The following is a 12,080-nucleotide window of genomic DNA, read 5'->3' as shown; positions in this document are numbered from 1 at the left end:
GCTTCTTTACTGGCATGGATAGTTCTGTGAAGAATATTAACGTTCATAGAACCTTTCTTTTGCATAAATGCTTTTTTTATATAGTGGAAAAATGTTCTTTAGGTTACTAAAATGTTCTTCACACTAAGAAAAATTGTTCTTTTAAGAACTTTTCACTCTTTGAGGAACCAAAAATGGTTCTTCTATGCCATCGCTGCAAAACCCCTCCTTTTGAAACCTTTGTTATTAAGAGTGTAAATCCACCACATTTCCTTCACCCAGCTTGAGATCTTCCATATGATTGGACTGAACAAAGTGGGGGAGATCAGAACCAAGGGAACGTGATAGTGGTCCTTGCAACACCCCCCTCCCCAAACATTCCTTTGCCCAAGCACCATCCCCAGGCTGGAGTGCTAGACTGGACACTGTCTTGGGAATACTGTGGGAATGTGAAGTCTGGTTTGTGCACAGCAAGGGAGAACAAATTTGGAAAGGGGGTGTGCAAGAAACGCTTGCATTCTAGTAGCAGCTTTGATGTTTTTATATTTAATAATCATTGAGCAGAGTGCATGGCTATTTAGAGCCAAGGTCTAACTTTAGGCCAACCATGTCACATATGAAACCAGACAGAACTTTTTTTTTTTTTTTGCATGTCTGTCTTGAGCGGGTTGAGGCTCTGGGAGAGTGTTGACCTGTCGCCCCGAAGGGGAGGGAATAAATGCCATTTCCCATTTTACCATGAAAAACAATGTTTGATCAAAGAATGGATACGAGATGTTGTAAGTGGAAATGTTGTGGGTCTTGGCTTGTCATCAGGGGAAATGAGTTCAGGCAAAAAATACAATCGGGTTATTTTGGATGCCCCATTAAAGGAAAAGTTCACCCAGAAGTGAAAATTCTGTCGTCATTTACTCAACCTCACGAACCTCACGACATTCAAAACTCAAATGATATTGTTTCTTTTGGGTGTGGAAAACAAAATACGAATTTCTGAAGAACACACTTGTCATTTTTTCCCCATGCAGTTAAAATTAATGGGGACTGAAGTGGGTTTCAAGCTTCAAGAAGGACGCAAAATCATATAAAGTACAATAAAATTAGTTCTGGAAGATCACTGAAGCATTAACTATTTATGAATGAATCAACTAGAACACACTATTAATTGAAAAGATCTGATTCGTTCACAAACAGGCAATGCTAACAATAGGCTAATAATGACTTGATAAGATTTTCAGTTATTCTTGTTTATGAAAATTTTATTGAGTAGTGTGATTTTGTTTGTGGAATTGTTCCAATAATGTTTGTGTTTGTTTATTTTTTTGTTTTTCTTTTATTGCAAAAATCATTATGATATTAAGTTAAGTTCATGTTCCATGAAGATATTTTGTGAATTTCCTACCATGAATACATCAAAATTAAATTTTTGATTAATAATATGCAACTTTAAAGGCAATTTTCTCAATATTTTGATTTTTTACACCTTCAGATTCCATATTTTTACATTGTTGTATCTCAGCCAAATATTGTCCTATCCTGACAAACCTTTCTGTGGTTTTGTGGTCCAAGGTCACATATAGATCTCAGACTCTTGCATGCGGTGTAAAACACTTCAAGTCAAGTGCCTGAGGTCATCATGATGACTTGTACGAGGTTAGGTCATTCTGCGTGACTTAACCCAGTAAATTTCCCACAGTTACGTATGATGCCAGCCTAATGACACAGGAATAACACAAACATCAGAGGATGCTCGAGCGCGTGCGCGCTTCATCATCACGGTCTGAAATATTAGCGCGCGCGCGCCCTTTCTCAAACAAACTCAAATTCAGAACCATCCAAACACAGACGACGGAAAGTTCACTCGCTGCCTGTAAAAAAACCGAAGTGTAGTTGAGTTCCCGCCCAGAATGTGAGCTGAGGAAACGAGCGTCATTTGGAATTTAGGATCAGAACTCGCAGGTGAATTATTTTCATTTATAATCTGACAGCACGTACAGTCAAGTACAAAAACTTGGATATAGTCTAGTTAAAAAAGCAAACCGTTTCAAATTGGGGGAAAAAAGTGCTTCAAGCATAAACAATTCCACACGTCTGGTCGTTGAGTAGTAGCCTGTTGGAAGGTTTTCATCTCCTAAAACTTTTAAAGGTTTGTTTATTAACCAGTGACTCAGGATTTAGGTGCATCTCTCAAGAGAATTAACCGGTAAGTCTGTTTCATCACTTACAATCTTATAAAGAAAATCTTAGTAGGCTATAATTCTAATTCACACATACTGATTTTTTATTTCGTTAACTGTACAAAATGTTACCATGGCAGTAATTTTCCGACAAGACACTGTAAAACCTTTATTTAGGCTACTTTGTTTTTTATACGACATTAGGGACTAATGCCAAGTCACAGAACGACTTTAAACTATGGCATACCTGTTAGCATGTATGTTTTTGTATTTTCGTAAATTAGTCTGCTTTAATTCAGGCTGTATCGTTGCAGTCAGAGTCTGTTGATTAATATAGCCTACTTATGATAACTAACAAAGATAAAACAACCGATCAAATGTTATACAATAGCCTAAAGCTAGTCTCATTACAATTCAAGTGGAAGTCATAACACTTTACGGAATTGTGCCTGATTTTTCTTGTGTCTACATGCCATATGTTAACTTCTGTGGTGATAATATTTAGCAATAACCTAATTATTACAATTAAATAAGTTAATCTAATAAATAAGAATACAGTTAACTAGGCTATTGCAAAATAGTCACTGATAATATAATATAATATAATATAATATAATACAGATAGAAAGCTATAGATAATTTTGTATTATTATTTTAAATATGACCTAATACATTGTAGTATTGGCACAAAAACATGATCTGAACATTTCAACACCTTCACAAGCTAAACCCACATCCATGTCTCCTTGTGTGAAACAATCCTGCATACCTTTGCTGTAAAAACATCTGAAATTAGCCTAAAACTAGCTTGCCAGTATCCCAAACTGGTCTGCTGGCAGGTTTGGTGTTACTTAAATCATCTTAAACTACCTTAGACAAGATTAAACTAGCTAAAACAAAATCTTAAAAAAAAATAAATAAATTTGCGCAGGCATATTAAACCACATTTCCACTTCTTACTAACTGCTGTCAAGTCAGATAATATTTTCTTGGGTCTGTTTTTGTTTTTATTTGTTATCAGGAATCATAATGCTTGAAGTGGTGGAGTCCTTTCCCAACTTTCTCACTGCAAGGTGCTCCTAGACGCCATCTGCTGTTAAAAATTGGTCGCGGAGATTGTGTGGAAAATGGATTTCGAGGTTGAACCTGGAATGAATGATATTATAGTTAGCTATTATAACCACTCGGGCAAGTGGGGAAGACCAAAAAGCACCGGTACATACGAGACAGTCTTCATCATTTGCATCTGCACTCTGATCGTGTTGGAGAATATCACTGTACTACTGGCACTATGGCGCAACAAGCGCTTCCACAGCCGCATGTACTTTCTCATTGGCAATCTGGCACTTTCGGACTTGTTAGCTGGAGTGGCGTACATGGTTAACATCTTCACCTCTGGCCGCAATACTTTTTTCCTCAGTCCTGGCCAGTGGCTGCTGCGAGAGGGGAGCATGTTTGTGGCACTTAGCGCTTCCACCTTCAGCTTGCTCGCTATTGGGATTGAGCGCCACATGACGATGGTTCGTTTACGGCCGTGTGAGACTGCAGGAAGGGGGAGGTTGCTAGCTCTCCTGGGAGCCTGCTGGGCTGTTTCGGTCCTGTTGAGCGCCTTGCCTAGTCTCGGTTGGAACTGCTTGGACCGATTCCACACTTGCTCCACTGTCCTACCATTGTACGACAAAAGTTACATAGCCTTCTGCATTAGCGTCTTCTCAGCCCTTCTAGCGGCAATCGTGGTGCTATACGTGCGCATCTACCTGCTAGTGACGTCCAGCGGGCGTAGAGTGAGTTCCCGGCCATCGGATCGCTCGCTCGTACTTCTGCGCACGGTAGTGATAGTACTGGGAGTTTTTGTGGCCTGTTGGGCTCCCCTTTTTCTGCTATTGCTGCTGGATGTGGGATGCAGTCCAGAGCGGTGCCCGGTTCTCTATAAGGTGAACTGGTTCATCGCACTGGCTGTGCTCAACTCCGCCCTCAACCCGCTCATCTACACGCTTTCCAGCCGTGAGATGCGGGCCGCCTTCTTTCGCGTGTTATGCTGCTGTTGCTGTCCAACGCAGCTGGACTCTATACCCACGGTGACAGGGACGGCACTCCCGGGAACAGTCATTCCCACAGCAGAGAACACCAAATCAAGCATGGGTGGGGTGGCAAGTGGTGCAGCTAAGTTCTCCCTGATGCGAGGTAAAGTTCCCACCCCGTCAAACTCCCAGCATCAGCATGGGGACACGTCGCCACCGGCTGTCACGCACTCCTCGGGGCCAGGTGACCTACTGTCTGCGGTGCTGGTTAAAGCTGGGGCGCTTCCTTCTCTGGGGAAGTTTTGAAAAAGATACTAGGGGAGTCGGCTCAAAAGAGCGGGATTTTGTTATTTCCCAAGATGTTTGGCGACGGTTCCTTGCAATTATACACTGTTCTTCAGCTCTCTGGGGATTACAAAACTTGGATTTGCTTTCATACTAAAGGCATCCATTGATTATGAGATTTCAAAGGGACAACAAGCTCAATCAAAGTGTGACTGAACAAATGCTGACCCAAAGGATACACAAACTGAATTTACTTCTACATGTATTAATATTTATGAAACTGAGCATGTGCTTTGAGCACATAAAATAGAGCCACTACAGAATGTAATCACTCGAAAAGCTTAGGTGTGCAATCTTTTTTTATCAAAATAATCCAATTTGCATGAAGGAAAACACCTTAACGGTATTATACGCATTATTATGTCACTCTGTGTGTATGACTGACCTTTAACATTTTCCCACAGTTTATTATTAGACAAAAACATTTTGAATAGTTTGCTATTTTTACCTATTACACAAGCTAGATGTAATAATACTTTTAAGAAGTTGAGTGTTTTAAAAAAAGACTGTGGATGTGTATGGTTAATATTCTGTGGAAACATTCTATGTGTTAGGTTTTATTGTGGGGGTGTTTGATTTGTGTATGGTATTGTGTTTGTGTTGTTTTTTTGTTTGTTATTTTCAATAGTTGTTGTTAAATTGTATAAATATGAAGTGAAATTGATATGTTAGTTTGAAGAAAAACAGGCATGTTATTTTGTGTTATTGTCTTTGTTTTTTGTTCTTTTTTTTTTTTATATGCACTAGAGGGAGCTGTGAAATCACATTGAAATCGACTGTGCCACAGAGCAATAGTGAAAGCAATGCTCACACAATTTAAAGTCTATGAATAGTTAAAGGGATTTATAGTTTATTTTGTTTATGAATGCATCATAGTAGCCTCATAATAAATGGTTTTGTCTGTGAAAAATCATGATCAATGGCACCAATCTTTGAGTCATACAGTAGTAAATACTAACCACAGCTGTGCAAACAAGTGCTAGTTTAGATCATAAAGGTATTATCAGATATTAAGCTCAGTTGACAGCAAGTTTTTGTTCATGTTGAGAACATTGTGAGAACAAGTGACATTTTGTTGAAAAACGTTTTTATATCATTTTTTTGAAAAATAATTTTTTTTTGTAGAAGATTGACTTTTCTAGTATTTTAATTATTGTGAGACGTGTGTGACTTTTTATGTATTTTAGTGTTCTGTGCCGTAGATGCTCTTATCGAGCCATTAACAATGTAACATGAAGTTTCCTAGGTAAAAGACGTTGCTGGCATCCCGTAGCCCGTAATCAAACATTAGTATCACCAAATTGCTTTGTAATTGACATTTCAACTACTCAAACGATTGAAATGCCATGAAGATTCTAGAAATGACGGCTAAAGCGTGATGTGTAACTTGAACCAGTTAGCAAAAAGGCAGCAATGACTTAGTCATACTGCTTTTGCATTTGAAAGTCTTTGAGAGTAAGCAACATGAGCCACAGAGGTGAGTTTTTTGTACAAAAAAAAGAGAGGTTCAACATGAGTTTTCGGTTGCATTGTTTGAACAAAAAAAAGAGAGGTTCGTAATTTATGGCTCTTTGCTAAATGGTAAATGCTCAGACCTCTGAGCTATTGGTCTTGGCCAGCCACTATTGAGAGGAAATTTGTCTGTGTGCTAAACAGAGCTGAGGGGAGTTCTGTGGCTGAATACTCAGACTAGGTAAAACATTGCTTGGCTGGCATCCCGTAGCTGTGAACAGCACTCAGTTTTGGACAATAGATTCATGTTGTGCAGCGATTCGAGAGGATGTGAATTTGTTTGTGCAATTATTGGTTTTGTGTCATTATTTGACAAGGTTTCAAGTTTTGAATGATTTAGAGTTTTTGTGTGTGTGTGTTGCCTGCAAAAAACACACAGGAACCACAATTTATGACCATAATGATGTCCTTGGTGCACTTCTGGTCAAGGTTTGGTATTGGACCTCCTCATTAGTCAGAGACCTTTTGTCATTGGTGCAAGACCTGAGTGGTGCACTTCTGGTCAAGGTTTGTAATGAATGGCACTATGGTAAAGGGGATCTAAACCGCAAACCACTGAGCTTTTGTCATTTGGCCACCCTAATGAGAATATCCACACCTGTATGCTTGCTGTCAGCCTGTGGAGAGTCTCTGTGGGAGATACATTTGAATGGCACATTGTGTTGTTCCACACCTGTATGGCTTTGTTTTGCATGGAGATCTCTTTATTTATGTTGTTTTGAATGTTTTTTTTCTTGGTACTGTATGGATAGTCATACAAGTTTGAAACAACACAAGGCTGGGTAAATTGTCATTGAGTTGGCCAAAATTATTGGTACAATTTGCTAGTGAGAGGCTGGGTAAATTGTCATTGAGTTGGCCAAAATTCCTGGCGTATTTTGGTTGGAAATGGTTATTGGTACAGTTTGATGGTGCTTATTTGTGTAATGATGGATACTGGATATTTGATTGGATAAGATGATTCATTGTCAGAATTGTAATTGATTTGGCCAGGATCAAGCCCAGTTGCCTTATTTGACATGGATCATTAAATCAACAAAATTGTGGAATGAAAACACAGGGTGTTTCTTCACAAAAAAGAAAATTTTCCCAAATTATGTTATTTTTGTTTTTATTTGGGTAATGAAATCAAAAGTATTGTGGATTTGTAATTCACATATACGTACATCATTGCAATTATTACATTAAAGGGGTCATATGATGTTGCTAAAAAGAACATTATTTTGTGTATTTGGTGTAATGAAATGTGTTCTTTTTGTGGTCGTAAGGTTCAAAAAATATCTTCCACTTTTGTGTACATTATTGTTGGACCTCTATGCCTCGGTTTTCTGAAACGAGTTGATTTTTTACAAAGCTTATCATCTGAACTGGCCCTAATTGGCCAGCTATCCATTTGCTTGCATTGGCTTAATGCCTCAAGCATGTGACGGAAATGTAACCCTTGCTAACAAACACAAAAAACTGATTACAAACGAGCCATTTGTTGAGATACAGTGACGGAAATGTAATGCCCCTTAACATACAATAAAACCCATTACAAACGAGCCATTTGTTGCTTCCGGACATGGCAACAGCGAGAATCGAAGGGTGCCTTCTTTCTTTGCGTAAACATTCTGGGCAAAATTAATGCAAATCTTCACACACATTGGGTAACATGTAAAAATGAGGCGTTTTAGGACTGTCGTGGACAAAAACCTGCGAAAAAGAATATCTCTTTAGGTCTTTGGGCAGACTTCAGTCTTCGCAACTTTGGAACTTATGTACACTTACAGTTTGTAATACTAGTACTTTACAAAGAGAAAGGAAAACTTGAAATCACATCATATGACCCCTTTAAGAGGAAGGTAAAACAAAGATGTACCCTCAAGGGTTATGAGCTAAAGCAGTGGTGTCCACTCCTGCTCCTACAGGGCCACCTTCATGCACCTTCTTGCTCTAATCCTAATTAAACCACCTGAAGCTAATCAAGGACTTCAGGATCGCTAGAAACTCCCAGGCACGTATGGTGGAGCCAAGATTTGCAAGATGGTGTCCCTCCAGGAGCAAAGTTGGACACCCTACAGCTCAAGGCACAGTACTTGCAAATTTGCTTGGATGTAGTTTGGTGAAAGTGAGATACTAAGGCATATAGCTTGTATGACTTGATTAAAGGACTAGATTTTGCAAGAACCATTGCCCCTTTGATTTTACAAGCAAGTTTGGGTTAGGCATAGGGTTTAACCTGTTATTACTTGATAAGAATCTTGTCTCAAGACCAAGGATATTGAACTAGGAACATTCCTGCTTGGCTTAATCACATCACACGAACACCTGAATTACTATCCTGAGACCTGGAATTCTGGGGATGATCTGTCCTTAACCTCTGAAGTAGAGCTGAGGATACATTCAATCCTCCCCCAGATCCCAGTCTTTTTAATCCTTAACAATAGCCTTCAAATGCAGCCGTATGTGAGCGGCATCTGACTGGGCTTTAGGAGATAAGCTCTCCAGGATGAGGTCTTTATTTGGGGCAGCTGCCCACAAGGGTGGGAGGAGAGTTCAAAGGTCAGATGTCAGTAAATTAACAGATGGTATAAGTTGCCAGTCCTCACCGTAATGAAATCCAGATAACATGTCGCTCGAGTGCCTGTAACACGATAATGACAGCAGCTTTCTGTTGATTTTTTCCACCCTTCGGTGCACATCTGGGCCCCCTTTTCACTGCTCGGCTTTTGTCTGAGCTTGCGGCTGGGAAATGCCTCTCTTTGTAAGGCCTAATTATTCCATGACTAGTAAGAGCCTAATTACCAGAGGAATTAGCACGGCGCTCATTGTGAGGAAGACGTCGTAGGGCTTTTGAGGTATTGACACGGTAGATGGGCTCCCCCTTTCAGCTGTTTAAATTTTGACCGATCTCTGGTTACAGGCTAGCAGACACACCTGTCGAAACGGCTTTCCCTCCAAGAGTGAGTGTGCGCCTGTTTTGTGGAATGTATGAGTGAGATTAATGCGTTTGTCTCGGACAATGTGATACGAGGCACTCGAGACGCACATGTGGACATGCCTGGATGTGTGTCAGAGCAGCTGGGAACAATCGGTACAAGTAGCCAATGCAGAAAGCACTAGCATTGGATGCCATCCGTTTTAGGATCGTGAGTTTTTGGGCTTGGTCGAGATTGGTGTGGTTCGAGTGTGAAATTATTCCTGGCTCTGCTCTGATCGCAGGTGTCTTTTTCAGTGTGCGCATCTGATAGATTATTATGTGCTGCCAAATATGCACACATGCACAATTGTGAGGCATAACCTAAATTGTGATCGACATCTTGAAGCACACCAAGATGTTATTGCATTAAAAAAAGCGCCAAAAATGTGCTTGCAAACAACCCTTAATTTCCCCGTTTTATCTCACCATCTTCTGTACTGAAGTTGGAGGGACGAGGACTGATCTGAACCATCTTCTCCACCCGTCACACCAGTAATCATTCTCCGCCGTTTCATTTGGCAGTGTAATGAAAGCAATCCCAGAACGCTTCGCTTCGGCAGAACAGAGATAATGAGGAAGCACACACACGAACACACAAACATCACTGCGTGATTTAGGAAGACGGTCTTTGGTGGGCCACAATGGGAAAAGCAAAATGTTCACAATCGTGCTTAACATTCAGTCTTCTCAATCTTTTTGTGCATGGCACATGCTCCCAGGGTAAAAAAAAAAAAAAAAAAAGTGTGTAGGACCATTAACGCATCTTTCTGTCAATCTCAACACCATCTTTTTTGTCTCTCGATAAACAATCTGAAGCTATTAATGTGCATGGCAAGCTACAACAATTAAATTGACTACTTGTGCTTGCTACAATATCAGTGTTGTAGCTCATACACTAAGTTTTAAGTATTTGCGTAATCTGTGGTTACTTTAAAGGGTTAGTTCACCCAAAAATTTAATTTCTGTTATTGGTTACTCACCCTGATGTCCTTCCAAATGCGTAAGGCCTTTGTTCATCTTCAGAAAAATTAAGATATTTTTGATGAAATCCAAGAGCTTTCTGACCCTGCATAGACAGCAATGCAACTGACACATTCTGGCCCAGAAAGATAGTAAGGACATTGTTAATATAGTCAGTGGTTCAACCATAATGTTATGAAGCTATGAAAAAAAATTTTATGCACAAAGCAAACAAAAATAACGACTTTATTCAACTATTTCTTCTCTATCATGTCAGTCTTCGATGCACATTCATGAGAGTACCACACATGCGTTTGGTTCTGCTGATGCAGGAACTGGCATTCTGACAGAACCCAGGGGCATTGCTGCTTGTTTGCAAGCAGAAGAATGCACACACATGCGTTGTGATGTTGTCGTGAATGTGCGTCAAAGACTAACATGGAAGATAAAATATTGTTGAATTAAGTTATTTTTATTTTCTTTGCACACAAAAAGTATTCTCGTAGCTTCGTAAAATTAACCACTTATGTCACATGGATGATTTTAAAGATGTCCTTACTACCTTTCTGGGACTTGAATGTGTCAGTTGTGTTGCTGCCTATGGAAGGCCAGAAAGCTCTCAGATTTGATCAAAAATATCTTAATTTGTGTTCTGGAGATGAGCTAAGTCTTACAGGTTTGGAATGATTTTGGTGTGTAGTCAGTGACATTAGAATTTCCTCAAATCCACATAGAACACACTAACAACTAATCAGAACATTGCAGCAACCACCTAGGACCCCATAGCAAACACCCACCTACCTAGAACACTCTAGGGCACTAAGAACATCCTAACAACCACCTAGAACATTCTAGCAAACCCCTAGAGCACCTAAGCAGAAACCTAGGAACCTAGCAAGCACCCAACTACCCAAAATTCCACAGAAACCACGAAGAACACACTAATAACTTATTCAGAACATCCCATCAACCAGCTAGCAACCACCCAACTACCCATAACACTTTAGTGTACACCAAAAAGACTATAGCAACCACCCAGAGCACCCTAGCAACTACTCGAAACACCCTATAGATAGGGTTGCCCTGGACTAAAGATTTTTGAAGCGATTAGTTGACTAATCACACATTTATATTAATAAACCATATAATTTATAATAATGAGCCTTTGATTTTCTATAGCCTATCAGTGCTCAAGTGCATGCATAAAGCTTGCCACAATGCACCGGCAGAAGTCATTATTATGAATGCATCAGAAAAAAAAAAAAAAAAATCTATCTTAACATTAAAATAATACATTGGTAAGTGTTTTCTAAATTTTGGGCTACAGTGATGAAGTCGAAAACACTGACTGTCATCTCCACAGTGGACGTGCATTTTTCATCCGGATAACAATCTTAAAATATTTGTTTTCCATTTGAACTGGTTCATTTAAATTTAGATATCTTCTGTAGATATATTTTTCATGTCTGTGAGGCAAGTATACATGGAGTTTTGGTTCTTCGGCTCAAGTTTAAAGAGACCTAGACAACAAAGCACACATTTTGTTGTTATTTTAAGTGCACACAAATAAAAGTAGACCTTTAGCAGATTCGACAGATTTATAACTCTTATCTGTATGAGCAAAAATGACAGAGTAGCCTATTTTAAGTTAAAAGCAAATGATTGCACCGGTGCCTCCAAGTTAACTGTCATACAGTGAGCACGCTACTCTTCAGCTTCCACATTCCGCACAAACACTTCAGTAGCGCGCATTTTTCTTAACATTAATCTTAACATTAGTGCGAGCAGCCATGTAATGTTGCTAATACTTAAATGTTTTTGATGATAAGACACATTTGGTTAATGAAAAAAATGAACATTTACATGTCCTGACTGATGTACTGTAATTACCACAGAGAATTCAAATCCCTTATAACTCCCTAGCAACCACCCAATCATACAGAACTCTCTAGTGGCCTAGAAACCACCTATAACTCCCTAGGAACCAGCCAACTACGCAGAACACTTTAGCAACTGCCAAGAACATCCTATCATCCACTCAGAACCTTCTAGCAACCATTTGGAACACCCTAACTACAAGATTGTTTTTTGATGAAAAGCGTGAAAATGAATAAATAAAAATGATTT

General features: G+C 39.4%; 1 protein-coding gene across 2 annotated transcripts; it reads left to right on the top strand.

Moving 5' to 3' along the window:
* The first annotated feature begins 1,719 nt into the window (after positions 1-1,719).
* On the top strand, positions 1,720-5,050 carry s1pr3a (sphingosine-1-phosphate receptor 3a). 2 transcript variants are annotated; one of them, XM_019109707.2, is made up of 2 exons: positions 1,720-1,935; positions 3,175-5,050. In XM_019109707.2, the coding sequence occupies exon 2, from the start codon at positions 3,281-3,283 to the stop codon at positions 4,478-4,480; it is 1,200 nt and encodes a 399-aa protein (XP_018965252.2). In that variant the 5' UTR covers positions 1,720-1,935; positions 3,175-3,280; the 3' UTR covers positions 4,481-5,050. The 2 variants fall into 2 exon arrangements, with proteins under 2 accessions (XP_018965252.2, XP_018965251.2); XM_019109706.2 differs by having other exon boundaries at positions 1,720-2,179.
* Positions 5,051-12,080: the final 7,030 nt, after the last annotated feature.

Source organism: Cyprinus carpio, chromosome B22 (assembly GCF_018340385.1).
Source record: "Cyprinus carpio isolate SPL01 chromosome B22, ASM1834038v1, whole genome shotgun sequence".
In the NCBI taxonomy this organism is placed as follows: Eukaryota; Metazoa; Chordata; class Actinopteri; order Cypriniformes; family Cyprinidae; genus Cyprinus; species Cyprinus carpio.
Note: the sequence above shows the minus strand (reverse complement) of the source record. Positions and strands in the feature narration are given on the sequence as shown.